This window comes from Camelina sativa, chromosome 4 (genome assembly GCF_000633955.1).
Source record: "Camelina sativa cultivar DH55 chromosome 4, Cs, whole genome shotgun sequence".
Lineage (NCBI taxonomy): Eukaryota > Viridiplantae > Streptophyta > Magnoliopsida > Brassicales > Brassicaceae > Camelina > Camelina sativa.
The window spans coordinates 12,144,012-12,159,879 of record NC_025688.1 but is presented as its reverse complement, the minus strand read 5'-3'; the positions used below and the strand labels follow the sequence as shown (position 1 = coordinate 12,159,879).

Here is a 15,868-nt window from a genome sequence, read left to right as displayed (position 1 = left end):
CATTGTTTCAGATCGAGACACCAAATTTCTCAGCCACTTTTGGAAGAATTTGTTGAAAAAGCTAGGAACTAAGCTACTCTTCTCCACCACTTGTCATCCTCAAACTGATGACCAAACTGAGGTAGTTAATCGTACTCTCTCCACTCTTTTGAGAGCTACGGTGGGTAAGAATCTCCGAAAATGGTTATCTTGTTTACCCTATATTGAATTTGTTTATAATCATGCTAAGCATTCTGGTACCAAGTTCTCTCCATTTGAAGTTGTAAATGGTTTTAATCGTCTAACCCCATTAGACATCACACCTCTGCCCCAAGCTGTTTATTCTAGTGCAGAAGGAGTCACCAAAGCTGAATTTGTGAAGAAACTTCACCAAAGAGTTAAAGAGAATCTTGAGAAGAAAAGCGCAAAGAACAAAGAGCATGCGGATAAGCACCGCAAGGAGCTGACGTTTGAACCTGGAGATTGGGTCTGGTTACACATGAGAAAAGAAAGATTTTCCAAGGAGAGAAAGTCCAAGCTGTCACCAAGAGGAGATGGACCATTTCGGGTCTTATAGAAAATCAATGACAACGCCTACAAGATTGAGCTACCAGGTGAGTTGAACATTTCTCCAACCTTTAATATTGCTGATTTATCTCCTTTCCATGCAGATGAAATAGTTCTGCACACAGAACTCTCTCAAGGGGGAGGGAATAATGAGGACATCAGTAGTCAACTTCCCGAAGAACCCGTTCTGCCATTTCCNATTTGTTGAAAAAGCTAGGAACTAAGCTACTCTTCTCCACCACTTGTCATCCTCAAACTGATGACCAAACTGAGGTAGTTAATCGTACTCTCTCCACTCTTTTGAGAGCTACGGTGGGTAAGAATCTCCGAAAATGGTTATCTTGTTTACCCTATATTGAATTTGTTTATAATCATGCTAAGCATTCTGGTACCAAGTTCTCTCCATTTGAAGTTGTAAATGGTTTTAATCGTCTAACCCCATTAGACATCACACCTCTGCCCCAAGCTGTTTATTCTAGTGCAGAAGGAGTCACCAAAGCTGAATTTGTGAAGAAACTTCACCAAAGAGTTAAAGAGAATCTTGAGAAGAAAAGCGCAAAGAACAAAGAGCATGCGGATAAGCACCGCAAGGAGCTGACGTTTGAACCTGGAGATTGGGTCTGGTTACACATGAGAAAAGAAAGATTTTCCAAGGAGAGAAAGTCCAAGCTGTCACCAAGAGGAGATGGACCATTTCGGGTCTTATAGAAAATCAATGACAACGCCTACAAGATTGAGCTACCAGGTGAGTTGAACATTTCTCCAACCTTTAATATTGCTGATTTATCTCCTTTCCATGCAGATGAAATAGTTCTGCACACAGAACTCTCTCAAGGGGGAGGGAATAATGAGGACATCAGTAGTCAACTTCCCGAAGAACCCGTTCTGCCATTTCCCGAAGAACCCGTTCTGCCATTTCCCGAAGAACCCGTTCTTTCAGTTCCTGAAGAACCCGTTCTGCCAACAATGGTACACAAACCTATGACAGGGTTGGGAGCAAGAACCTTAAAGGAACAATTCAACAAGTCCATTGCAAGTCTCATTACTCTCATGGAGCTAGAAGATTCCAAAGAGAAGACTCCACAAGCATCATTTTTGCCAGTTCTACAAGGAATTAAAGAACCCGTTCTTTTCATCATTTCCGAAGCAATCAATGAAAGGCTGGAGCGTGCATGAGAGCTATTACCAAGGTAAGTGTTTGAATTCAAATAATAAATAATAGTTCTTTTCTTGTTTGCAAGAATCGACCGTTGGGTCTTTTGAGTCTTTTATTTATTAGGTCCTAAAATCGAGTCTGTTGTTTTTGCAAGTTTAGTCCTTTTATTTGTAATAAATTTCGACCTTAGAAGGTCCCCTGCTGTTGGATCATTATATAAGGTTCCTTCTCAGCATTGTAATCTTTCAAGTTTTTATGAAATAAAATGAGAGTTTTCTTAGGTTTTCTTCTGAGATAGAAGCAACCACCCTTTTCTCCTTCTTCTTGTGTGTGAATCCTTGAAGACTGAGATTTGACTTATCATAGATCCTTTCACAGATCTCTGTGGCGTCCTTCAATCCATCCATCTATCTCTTCATCGTCCACTGCTACCAAATAGACAGAACAATGTTTTCAACCATTTGTCTATTTACCATCTCTTCGTTGCATTCCATCTATCATCCATCAAATAGGCAGAACAGTGTTATCAACCATTTGCCTATTTTCATCTATTCACGTACGTTCCCTCATCTGGATTTCTATATCATAGAGAGTGAAAATTAATTTACTTTTGAGTCTAGTAAACATAAATAGTAAAATAGAGATGACTGACTGAAGTTATAGAACGCATAATCTTACTAACACAGGGATAAGCAACAACCACATCTGCCTCTACAATACTAGGCATTTCATTCTCAATGGTACAAAACCCACCCCTATAATCAATTTTATCCCATATTTTCATTTAGTAAGTAGATTTATTTACATTTTTTGTGTGAATAAACTAATTTATGTATATATATATATATATATATATATATAATTCATTATTAAAATTTGTTACAAAAATCTAGTAACATAAAATTGTCAAATGCGTATATGTATATTATATGCAGATTAGATGAGTTATGTATGTTTTTATTTTGTCACCAGGTACGTACGTTTTTATTCCTTTTTTAGTTCAAAATGCAAAAAAAAAAGGGGTGAAAATAAATAAGTGAAAATAAATAAAATGGAGTGAAAATAAATAAAATGGAAAAAAATAGAAAGAGAAAAAGAAAATTGCACAGCTTTTTTATGTGCCGTAGAAATTACAATACATACAACCAGAAATTCTGTTTTTGTTATATTTGACTTGTAATATTGGTAATAATTAATGTCTAAAATAAGATTAGAAGAGTTTTAGTGCTGTAGACCTATTTTGGATTGGGGGAGTATACAACAACCACCGATCATACCTATGGATAAGAATGACAAACTATTTTCGGTTGTGTTACCGTTATAGCTTTGTCATTATTAGAATAATCCAATAAAGGATGTATGTGTTCTAGCTATAAAAGCTTTGCTTTCCTAAACTATTTGAAACACGGAATAACAACATTTTATAGAACAAACATCTCGGTCCTCTTCTTCACCTTGTCTTTAATACCATCACCAGCACAATTCCCTCAAAGGATAAGGTGAAGATGAGTGACCTCCAAGAAAAACAAAATGCTGTGGATAAGTCGTCTTCTTCATCGTCGACGGCAGTTGTTGATGGGCCATCACCACTCAGAAAGATGATATCCGTAGCTTCTATCGCTGCTGGTATACAGTTTGGTTGGGCTCTTCAGTTGTCTCTGCTAACTCCGTACGTGCAGCTTCTCGGGGTTCCACACAAATGGTCATCTCTCATCTGGCTATGTGGTCCTATCTCCGGCTTACTTGTCCAACCAACCGTCGGTTACTACAGCGATCGATGTCAGTCAAGATTCGGTCGTCGTCGTCCTTTCATCGCCGCTGGCGCCTTTCTAGTGGCCGTTGCTGTTTTCTTAATCGGTTACGCGGCTGATTTTGGCCACAGCTTGGGAGACAAAGTCGAGGAGCGTGTAAAGTCAAAAGCCGTCGTTATCTTCGCACTCGGGTTCTGGATCCTGGACGTGGCTAACAACACTCTCCAAGGACCTTGCCGTGCTTTCCTCGGTGATTTAGCAGCTGGAGACGCTAGGAAAACGCGAACCGCAAACGCGGCTTTCTCTTTCTTCATGGCTGTTGGAAACGTTTTGGGGTACGCGGCTGGTTCATACAGTCACCTCCACAAGATCTTTCCTTTCACAATGACTAAATCATGTGACATCTATTGCGCAAATCTAAAGAGTTGTTTCTTCCTCTCTATCACTCTCCTCCTCGTCGTCACCATCATATCTCTTTGGTACGTCGAAGACAAACCATGGTCACCAAAGGCAGACTCCAACGAAGAGAAGAAAACTCCCTTCTTCGGTGAGTTATTTGGAGCCTTCAAGGTGATGAAAAAACCAATGTGGATGTTGTTGATCACAACATCCTTGAACTGGATTGCGTGGTTCCCTTTCCTTTTATTCGATACTGACTGGATGGGTCGTGAAGTATACGGTGGAAGCTCAGAGGGAGATGACAACATGAAGAGACTTTACAACCAAGGAGTTACAGTTGGTGCGTTGGGATTGATGCTTAACTCAATCGTTCTTGGATTCTTTTCGCTTGGTATTGAAGGTATTAGCAGGAAAATTGGAGCCAAAAGGCTTTGGGGAGCTGTGAATATCATCCTCGCCGTGTGTTTGGCAATGACGGTTTTGGTTTCTAAAAAGGCGGAGGAGCACCGGAAAACTGCCGGTGCCTTGGCCCTTCCCACCGATAGCATCAAAGGTGGAGCATTGGCTCTCTTTGCTATTCTTGGAATTCCTCTTGCTGTAAGTCCACAACTTGTTTTTTTTTTCTTAATCCAAATTTTGTTACTATAATTAGTATCCATTATTTATTTATTTTTTAACATTATTAATCTTCTTTTTGTTTGTTTTGTGTAGATTACTTTCAGTATTCCATTCGCCCTAGCTTCCATAATCTCAAGCAGCACCGGGGCCGGCCAAGGTATTTAAAATATTTTTGTCTTACTTTTGGTTTTTTTTTTCAAAAAAATTATACCATTCAAAATAAAATAAATTACTTTAAAGCATTTAATTAAGTTAATAAGGAATTTTTTTTTATTTTAATGTCATCTCTACAGGACTTTCTCTAGGAGTATTAAATATGGCAATCGTGATACCACAAATGATTGTATCGTTTGGAGCTGGTCCTGTTGATGCATTATTTGGAGGTGGAAACTTACCAGGATTTGTGGTCGGAGCAATTGCAGCGGCTATTAGCAGTGTTGTAGCATTTACTGTTTTACCTTAAGTGGTGTTTGTTTTATTTGTTATGTGTATGCACATGCATGTCTAATACTGATGTAACATGTTGCATATTTGTATGCAATATATAAATATATATTTTCTGATCATGTTTTCCATATTTTGCTCCTAATTAATCATATTCATCTGTTTTTCTTTTGGAAGAAGGAACCATTTAAATAATAGTTGTTGAGTTCAACAAACATACCAAACTTCCTATACTTTTTGAGTTCATCACTTGACCCTTTGGATTAGCCTCCTTTGGGCCAGCCTTTGCAAGTGTATAACTGACAGTATAAAGAGACATAGTAGTCCATTAGTTGTATACTGTAGTTATCTAATGGAAAGACATTTTGGGAAAACAATAGTGACTGATATTTCAAAGTAATATGTGTAGCATATGATACACATAAATGAAAGGGATTGTTCAAATGATACGAACACAACACATTCACACATATAAACACACATAATTGTAATCACATTATTAGAATCTCAGACTTATTTCATTTCACATATCTACATATATCATGAAATCAGTTTCTTCGAAGCACAATGATGTATTGCATTCCGGGTTTGGCTTTGGTTAATTGAGGAAGCGTTTCTTGTGTTTTCTCTATCACAAGCTCATATGTTTTCTCCATCGCATCGTGCCGAATTTGTGAAGTTGTATTCAGAGTCTAAAAATATGTTGCTTCCATATAAAAAGTAAATTTACATTTCTATTTAAAATAAACTAAAAATATATACATTTAAAAAATTACGTATACATCGTTCAATATAATTATTTTTACTGAGGTGATTTAAGTTATCTTTTAGATATATGACATCTTTTACAATGGCATCACATGAAAATTTCTGAAGCACAAATTCAAATGTACTTTTTAAATAATATTAGTAGAAACTGGCCATGCTTACTGGCAGTATATACAATATTTCTCACTGGATATTATTTATATAGATGCGTATATAATTATATTTGTGTAGTTATATAATATTCAAACACTTTAGGAGAACAAATTATTGACCCGTAGCTTTTGTGGAAGCAGGCGATTGGTGTTGACTTGTTTTCCAATTTTTGCATCCCGAAAACGTGCCTATTTAGTGTTTCCTATTTGTTAAGTATAATCAAAGTCTTGTGTTAATTATATTAGAAGTTTTACATTAATAGAATGTAAAGCCCTAGACTGTATCACTAATTACCTAATTAATTATCAACGTTACAAGGTTTAGTAGTTGACAGATTGGGTCAACGTAACGTGAAGTTTTCGACCCGCTGTAGACTAGGTTGAAAAATAAGCATGTGTAGTGAGTCACTTAGTGACAACGGTCATTCTCATCCAAATTAAAAAATATTATTAGCTCTCATTGATTTGTAAATCTAATTTACATATGATTCATAAAATTTAATATATTTCGAAAATAGAAACATATGTATCTTGACATAACATGGTTTATTTACGGATTTGAATTCTTTTCAGTTTTACTTTCAAATCTATTTAAAATATATTTTAAATTTAGAAATCCAACAATAAATCATCAACCGAATAAACATTTATTTTAACTAATATTTAGAAATGAATGATTGAAGGTTAATTAAATGATCACAAGGATCACATATGTATTTTGTTTTATTGGAGCCTAAAGCTATCTCGTTTCGAAGACTTACATTGAAATTAAAAAAATTGAAATACAATGAGGTACATTTTTATTATAGTACTAGACTTTAACATTGAAATTAAAAAATTTGAAACACAATCAAGTACATTATATTGTAGTACTAGACTTTAACATGCGGTATACCACGGAATAATTTTTTAAATTACTAAGAAAAATATATGTTGTAGTTATTTTTTTTAATTATGAAAAAAATATATAAGTTGTATTTTTGTAATTGTTTGATATGTTTTGATTAATATTGAGATTCTATAATTTTAGAGAAATTATGTTATATTTTTTTGTGTTTGGTAACAGAATAAATTTTTTTGTGTATTTTAGTAGACCAATCCATAAATAATTATATAATTATATTTCTGTAAACTCTAATTCGGTCCATAACATGTCTGTAAAAATATTTTTTTTAGCAAGTTAAAAATATTTCGAATATTTAAATTATGGAATACTCATTTCTTTTACAATTATTAAAACTTTGTTTTTTAGATACTAATTTAAAATACGATTATATTATAAATAATAACTTCAAGTTATGATATTTATACTAATGACAAAAGTTTAATTATGTAAATATAAAAAATTTATTTTGAGAAATGTACTTCCCGCTCTCTCTCTTCTCTCTCTCAAATCCTTTAGAGAGAGAGAGTTCTTTGTTCTTCTTTTTTAGCCGTCCGGTTTATATTCCGGCACTCATCCGTCAGCTATCGGCTTATTTAGCGGTGGTTGGATGGCCTTGGTCTAGCATCGATCGGTTCTCGTGACGATGGCTAGCTTTAGTTTCTCTCTGGCGCTGTCCGGGTCCTATCACGGTGACTTTGTTGCCGTTGATTATTATCTTTTCCGATTTAGTTGGGGTTTTGGTATGGCATCTCCGGCTTCAGTAGCGGAGATTGTCGGCTATCCTTCCAGAAACTTCTGGTTCATTTAACAGAGTTTGGCTGGCTCTCCGTCCGGCAGTTTCTGGTTCTTTCAACAGGACTTGGCCGGCTCTCCTTCCGGCAGCTTGCGGTTCACTTAACAGAAGTTGGTCGGCTTACGTTACGGCTATACCGTTGTCGTGTTTTAGTTTTTGTTATTCCGGTGTGTACAACTTTGGGTTTCTGATGTGGGCAAGGTGGTTATGGTGATATTTGGCATGAAGATAAAATAGAAAAGTCTAGAGAAAGTGCAAGCAAAGTTATGCATCTATGTAGGTCATGTCCGCCTGACTTCGGTGTTTCCAAATTTAGCGATGGACATCTTCATCTGTTTAGAAATAAGATGTAGATGCGGTGGTCTTTGATACCTACCGATTTAGAGAAGAGAAATAAAAAAAAGGGAATTGAAGTTGTTGGGTTTTGCTCGGCGGTTTACTGGAATAAAATTTCCTCTAAATCTCATTCAGATTAAGATTTCTTCACTGATTCATGATGAAGTCGAGATGTCTACGAATTGAATAAATGTTTTTCTTGGGTAAATTCACTTCGGTTACTGATGGTCGGATATTTCTCCGACGTCAATCACCGGCGGTCGAAATCTTCTTCCCGAGCGAATCCAAAGAGTCATCATTAAGTGAAGGATATGCTTACATGTGGCTTGAATGCAGTGCAGGGTGCACGTGTTTAAATTACTCATGCTATCATCGGTTGACCTTATCTGTCCTCTGGGACACCTATGTGTTTTAATAAGGCCAGTTGTTTCTTTACTTTGGGCCAATATTTTGTTAGTTGGGTCGTAAATTCTTAGTACTCGATCTTTGGTTTGCTTTGTGGTTATTTTCTTTCAAGCTTTAGCATCTCAGTGATTGAGGGTCTTGAAGAAGTTTCGGATGAATTGGATTGCACTCATGTCTCCACCGGGTTGTGCGTTAAGTGTAAAGGTTCCTGGGATGGGGGTTAAGTGAGAGATTCAGTTTTTTCCCTCTTAGTCTTTTTATTTTGTGTTGGAATTTTCTGCTGGATGTTCTCTTTCTTTGAGTTCCTTGTTAGTGTGATCTGTTGTTTCAAATGTTCCGCTTAAAGCAGCCAAGGTTGTAGTTCTAAGTCTGAAGGCTGAAGCAGAACTTGAAAGATCATGAAGATGTTTACTTTTGAGCAGATGAAAAGGAGATGATCAATCTTTGTTGGATAATCCAATATTGTAATGTTCATTAGCATATCGAGTTCTATAAGTGGAGTTTTCCACTGTTGTAACCTTTGCAACACTTATGGGAAAACAAAAAGACAAATGTACTTCCCAATTTTTTTTTTTTTTTTTTTTGGCTCAACATCAATTATTCATTAACCAAGATAATACATCCAAATCAAAGGTACTTAACATCCCCTCCAAAGAATTGGACCAAATGCAATGAGTCGATCTAGTACCACCCTGAATCACTAGCGGATCCAACGCTACCTAACCGAGAAACAAAACATTTTTTTACCACAACGAGATAGATAACACACCACAACTCGGTGTGAAATCATCTCTTAAACCATCTAAATAAGTCCTATGACACAAGAACAACTACTAACACAGAGAAGACCAAATCTTACACTAAAAATTAATTCAAATCCAAGCTATTAGTACCATATGATCGGCGAGTAGAACTTGTCCCAATAGCATCAACACCCAGAGGCGCAACATCAGATTAGCTTGGTATTTATGGCTTTCATTGTTCTGGTCCTAAGCCAAAAACGGACAATACATCCGACTGACCCGACCAAGAGATGCGAAACAATACCAGCAAGAGCAAAGGCTTCTCCGAATTACTCTCGCAAATCCAGAATGTAATCAACTAAAGATAAGAAATTGGAGCAAAGATTAGCATAGCTTCACTTCACGGTGCATTTCCGGATTGGCCACGTCGCATTTTCCTTGTTGTCTCGCTTCTTAGCCGGACTGAAACCAGAAAATTGAGGAAGCTCTCAAGAACGCGACTTTAAGGATGTCCTCAAATCTCGGCCACCGATGAAAACAGAATCCTCCCTAATAACTGGTAGACTCAAAAAAAACCCAACTCAACCGTTAACCTCCGGACAACTAGGATCTCCGGCATAGAGGTTCGGTGTAGCAGGAAACACGACCCAAGACCCAGATCTGAATCCTGAAGCTACATAGAATGCCGCCCGGAGCAGCTTCGAACCACCACCATCAGCCGCCGGAGAGGAAAAAAGAGCCGAGATCTCACTCCGTAGCGTCAGCCGCCGCACCATCACGATGCAACAGTTGAGCCACTCCTCAACACATCCGGAGGGGAAGAGATCGAATCACCCTACTACTACAACTGGAAAATAAAAGCAAAGAAGGAGAGCAGAGCCCTCTTACACCATCGACGAAGCCCCAAACGACGAAGAGGCAAACAAAACTCAGACGACAATGGCTAAAGATCTACGGTTTTTAAGAGAAAAGGGTCGAGAGAGAAAACGATTTTTTATTTCTTATGGATTTTTAATTACATTTGACAATCAACTACTTCCCAATTAATAATTTATTAATTGGAATTTGACATAATTAAATTATTTTGACAAATGTACTTCCCATTTCCCAGTTATTTTGACAAATCGTTTTTCTGGTTTTACCGTTAAACCGGGTCCAATTAAAACCGGTTTATCTTGAATCTAAAGTGAGTAGAAAACCCTAATTTGTAACTACCAAACCAACCAAGGAGACACACCACCCAACCGATCTCTCTCTCTCTCTCTCTCTCTCTCTCTCTCTCTCTCTCTCTCTCTCTCGAGACTTTTCAAAATTCCCCAATCATCACATTGAACAAATTCGATTGATTCACCAAATCAGATTCCAGAATCATCATCTTTCGTTTCAGTCTGATTTTGTATTGAATCATCAATTTGTAGGGTTAAGCTTCGAAATCGCTTGGTCTTCTCAATTGGGATTCTCCCAATTTCGAAACTTTTTCCTAGAATCGAGGTGGTTCTGGGTCTCCGGGATTGCCCCTTTTTGTGAAGTTCCGGAAATGGCGGCGGAGGATAAAAACGGCGGACGTGTGGGTGACGAGAGTGAGTACTCGTCGGAGGACGAAGGAACGGAGGATTACAGGAAAGGAGGGTACCATGCGGTGAGAGTTGGTGATACTTTTAAGAATGGAGTTTATGTGATTCAGAGTAAGCTTGGTTGGGGTCATTTCTCTACTGTTTGGCTTGCTTGGGACACTCATGGTTCGGTATGTTTCCTTTTTTACCCTCTTCGTTTTTGTTTCCTAAGGAACCTAACATAGGGTGTGAAAAGAAGAAGAACAAAATGATTGCTTTGTTATGTTTCTCAGTACTGTATAGACTTTATATGCTCTGTTTCGGTAATGTGGTTGAGGGAGGTTATGGTTTACCTATATAATGTGCATGAGCCAGCTTGTCAGATTGAGTTCTTAAGTGTTAGTTTCAGATCCCTGAGAAACACATGTAGTATCTTATACTTGTTTGGTTTTGAGCTGGAGGACCTTGCTTTAATTTCATTTCAAAGCGTTGACCACGCAAGAAAATATATTGTTTGTAGCGTTATGTAGCTTTGAAAGTCCAGAAGAGCGCTCAGCACTACACAGAGGCAGCCATGGATGAGATCAAGATCTTGAAACAGATTGCTGAAAGTGACCCTGGTGATAAGAAATGTGTTGTAAAGCTACTGGATCATTTCAAGCATTCGGGTCCTAATGGGAAACATGTTTGTATGGTCTTTGAGTACTTGGGAGATAACTTGTTGTCCGTTATCAAGTACAGTGATTACCGAGGGGTCCCTCTCCACAAGGTTAAAGAGCTCTGTTTTCATATTTTGGTTGGGTTGGATTACCTTCACCGTGAGCTCTCTATAATTCATACTGATTTAAAGCCGGAGAATGTTTTACTGTTGTCCACTATTGATCCATCAAGAGATGCTAGGAGATCAGGTGTTCCACTTGTTCAGCCATCCACCAAGGAAAAAGTTGTTTCTGAGTCAGCTGCTAAACGTGAAACTAAGAGTTATACATACGATGGCGATTTGACAAAGAATCAGAAAAAGAAGATCCGTAAGAAGGCTAAGAAGGTGGTAGTTCAGGGTTGTGGTGGAGAGGAAGCTTCAGAAGAACATGAAAGAATTTCTAACTCAGAAGCAAGAACAAATGGCAATTCCACAGAGGAGAGGTCAGAAGGAAGTTCCACAAGATTAATGGAAGATGAAGAAGCCAGAGAGAAGGCTAACAAAAAGAATAGTCAGGGTAATAGGAGAGGAAGCCGATCCACGAGGCATAAATTACTGAGTGATATAGAGTGCAAATGCAAATTAGTAGATTTTGGGAATGCTTGTTGGACGTATAAACAGTTCACAAGCGATATTCAGACAAGACAGTACCGATGTCCAGAGGTTGTTCTTGGATCAAAATACTCAACCTCAGCAGATATGTGGTCCTTTGCTTGTATTTGTTTGGAGCTGGCCACTGGAGATGTCCTATTTGATCCTCACAGTGGTGAAAACTATGACCGGGATGAGGTACCTTCTTATATATTCACTTTCTTAGCCGTTTTGTATGAAGCTAAGCTGTATTATTCTTATGTGCAGTCTTAAACTGGTTGCTTTTCTTTCAGGATCACCTGGCATTGATGATGGAGCTTCTCGGGATGATGCCACGAAAGGTAAAGCTGATAAATATAGTTGTAGTGTTGTGACCATCTAAGTTCGCATGAACAAATATACATATCTAGTATTGAATCCTTTCTAAATTTAAGTAGTGTTGTGACCGTATAAGATCGCATGTATATGTATCTAGTATCGAATCCTTTCTAAAGTTGGATTTTAGTTTTTTTGGTTCCATTTGACTGCAAATTCTGATGGTTGATACTCGGATAAACAGTAGAGCCAAATTTCTTTCGATGAGTTATGTTGTTTTCAATTGTAGATTGCATTAGGCGGTCGATACTCGCGGGATTACTTCAACCGACTAGGTGAACTAAGGCACATCCGGCGGTTGCGGTTTTGGCCAATCAGCAAAGTCTTAAAGGAGAAGTATGATTTCAGCGAGCAGGACGCAAAAGCCATGGCAGATTTCTTAATCCCGATTCTTGAATTTGTGCCTGAGAAGAGACCGACAGCCGCCCAATGCCTAACACACCCATGGTTCAGTCCAGGCCCAAGATTACTGGAACCGGCAATGAAACCGCAAGCACCAAAAGGAGAAGAAGAAGAAGCAGTAACTGAGAACAGAGAAAAGGAAAAGGACGAAAGGGAAGCTATGGAGGCTGGTGTAGGTAATATCGCCATTGATGGCTCTGAACAGAAGGGGACAACAAGAGAAGGACGTCAATGTGGTCGGGATATTCGCACATTAAAATGATAAAACTGCCCCCAAAGTTATTTGTTCGGCTTGTCTTGGGTTTCTTGTTTGACATTTGGCTTTTTTCCGAATAGAAGATTTAGACTTGTGTGTTTTGTTTTGCTGGTTGAGGGGAAGCTTCAAAATTTTGTTGCTCAGAACAGTTAACGTTTGAATGTGGTGAGTATATGGGGACACAAATTGTGGGTTCATTGAGGATCCACGCAGTTTGCTAACTCTCATTCTCTACTTCATCAAAAGAAAGAACATTCTACTTAATCTACACCTGATCATCTTGAATAGATGACTGATCTAACAATTTGGTCCACTATACGACAACAATCATCTAATCTTAATTGCTTAAATTAATGTGTCTGTCTCCATTGGAGAGAAAAGGTTAAGCTTGGTAGTTGGTAGTACTAAAACGCACGTTGCCGGGATGAAGGAGGCTTTTCAGTAGGTTTGCTGAATCTGGTAATGAGCCTGCAAATATACACAACCATTAGCATAATCACTACCCAAATGGTAACTACGCAGTAGGTTTCTAGTCAAATCCCAACCTCATAAAGACAAATGAACTACAAATTAGAAAACAAGATAAGACCTTGAACTTACCAGTTTGATGCGACCTTTGATCTGCATAATAACACCAGTAAACTCTTCTAGTTGCCTGTAAAAAACAAAAAACCACCATTTATATAGTAAATCCACTTTTAGTCACTATAATGCATTCTACCACACAACTCATTTCATCATATACGATAATACAACCATGTGTTTCTTGGATTCACCCAGAAGCAAACAGAAATATAAGGCAACAAACAGAACTTTGAACAGCAGCATTTGGAGAAAGAAAAAAAACAGAGCAAAGGTATGGAAAAACATTGTTCTGCATATGGTTCTGCACATTTTATCAGCGTTGTTATCCTCATTGATAGCAAGGGGATTCTCCTCCTCTTCACCTCCAACGTATGAGAACTCACACCCCATGTCCGTACGTCCGTAAATTGATCAAGATGGGCCGTCCGTACCATTTAGAATGTCTACGAGTCCAGTCCATGAAGAGAAGCCTCCAACGGTCGTGGAACATCCAGATCCTTCTCCAAAGAGCCGTTGGCGAGTTAGGGACAAGTGGGAGCTTAAGTCAAACAAAAGATGACAAGTTTAACTTAAGAGGAGATGTCACTTTCACTATGTGTAATTGTGCATAGCATCTTGTATAGAATATTCTGTTTGTAATTGTCTATATTTATTTTTTACCTAGGATCCAAATCAAGTAGGAAGTAAGAATTCTTCTTCTACACTACACTATTCTCTTCCGATCTAAACTCTACACTTCATACACCAATTTACTCTCAATCGTTACTCGTTACATAAGCTATATCTTTTCTCTTCTAAACTTACACAACGTTGACCTACATTTGAAAGATAAAAGAATAGTCAGAATCATCAATCAAAAACATCAATAAGAGTGAGTGAATGAAAATTTTAATTTTACCTGCTCTTGGTTCTGCACGTTGTTGTAGAACTCAGCGTTGTTATCTTCCTCATTGACATCAAGTGGATTCTCCTCTTGGTTCTGCACGTAGTTGTAGAGTTCAGCATTGTTATCCTCCTCATTGGGATTCTCCTCTTGGTTCTCCTCACGTTGTGACTTGTGGTAGAGCTCAACGTTGTTATCTTCCTCATTGACAGGAAGGAGATTCTCCTCATGGACAGTTAAAAATGATTCTAACAATCTTTGTGGATTTAATAACCTCACGGAAAATAATAAGAAAACAAGATATTGATATTATTTTGAAAAAAGGCAAAAAAAAATACATACTTTTGTATTTTTTTGTCAACATTACTAAAACATTTTATAAGGATAAAGTGAAGAGAATCATGATTCAAGCCATAGCAAGCCATAGGAAAGATAACTACAAAGATATAGATTAAAAAATGGTAATTTTTAAAATTTAGCATCATCCTCTGGTGTTTTCCAAATTTCATGTGACTATTAACTAGATGAATATAAACTATGTAATAAAAAAAAACTTCCCTCATTGAATGATAAATAGGAACTTTGAATTATCTACAAGTGTTACCTTGAATTATCTCACTGCCACACAATTATGTATGCGAAACTCTTGTACATTGACATTTTTGCAAAACTATAAATCAAAAATATTTCATATAATTATTTATATTTTCAGTCACTATTTTTTTTTAATTATATTATTATTGCTATAGAAAAAGCATTACAAAACATATAAAATTATTTTTCACGGAATAAGGAAAAAATATATATTTGAATGTTGGATAATATGTTTTAAGAATTTTGGTGATCATTAACTCGATTGAGAATTTTCCGATTGCCTCTATAACTCATTGTAGAAAAGGTTGATAAATGTAGTTTAAAAAAATGCATTATTTATTGTTTCTCATACATATAGTGAATTCTACATAAAAGCCGAGTCCTATATATCCATGAATATGTGCCGCGTATCTGGCCTGAATACAAATAGACATAAGGTGTAAACGAAATCAGAAATTAAAGCAAACCTGGTAGGAATCCTATCCAGTTTTAATCCGCAGTAATCTCAACATTTTCTAGCATCTAACATATTGAACATACTGAAAGTTCTTAAAATGTTTATTGAAGGCAGAAGAGATTGTGCTCTTGCCAAAATGCATTAAGCTGCACATGGAGACACAGTGTATGACATTTCCCAGATAATGAGTTGACTAATATTAAAAGAAAGGATCAAAAGCTATAAAGCGACGTACACTTCAGCTTGCATGTAAACTTCTGAACCAAGTTGACCATTGTTTTGAGACTATTCACACCATTCAAAATAAATAACAACACAAAACCAAATCAATCAGCATCCACAGCTGAGAAACCAGAGAAATACAATCAGACAATCAAAATCATCAACAGGAGAGTCAGAAAAGCCCCAACAAAAAGTCCAGGTTACAAGCAAAATTAGTAGAGCCCCATGTTTGAGACTATTCACACCATTTTTC

The 15,868-nt window shown here is 37.3% G+C and overlaps 2 protein-coding genes across 4 annotated transcripts; both read left to right on the top strand.

Annotated features, from left to right (window-relative positions):
• Positions 3,114–5,083, top strand: LOC104780336 (sucrose transport protein SUC8-like). 2 transcript variants are annotated; one of them, XM_010504835.2, is made up of 3 exons: positions 3,114–4,449; positions 4,575–4,627; positions 4,764–5,083. In XM_010504835.2, exons 1-3 carry the CDS (start codon positions 3,208–3,210, stop codon positions 4,837–4,839), a joined length of 1,371 nt encoding a protein of 456 aa, XP_010503137.1. In that variant the 5' UTR covers positions 3,114–3,207; the 3' UTR covers positions 4,840–5,083. The 2 variants fall into 2 exon arrangements, with proteins under 2 accessions (XP_010503137.1, XP_010503136.1); XM_010504834.1 differs by having other exon boundaries at positions 4,564–4,627.
• Positions 10,230–13,095, top strand: LOC104780335 (serine/threonine-protein kinase SRPK). 2 transcript variants are annotated; one of them, XM_010504831.2, is made up of 4 exons: positions 10,230–10,741; positions 11,071–12,039; positions 12,135–12,182; positions 12,446–13,095. In XM_010504831.2, exons 1-4 carry the CDS (start codon positions 10,535–10,537, stop codon positions 12,878–12,880), a joined length of 1,659 nt encoding a protein of 552 aa, XP_010503133.1. In that variant the 5' UTR covers positions 10,230–10,534; the 3' UTR covers positions 12,881–13,095. The 2 variants fall into 2 exon arrangements, with proteins under 2 accessions (XP_010503133.1, XP_010503135.1); XM_010504833.2 differs by having other exon boundaries at positions 10,527–10,741; positions 11,081–12,039.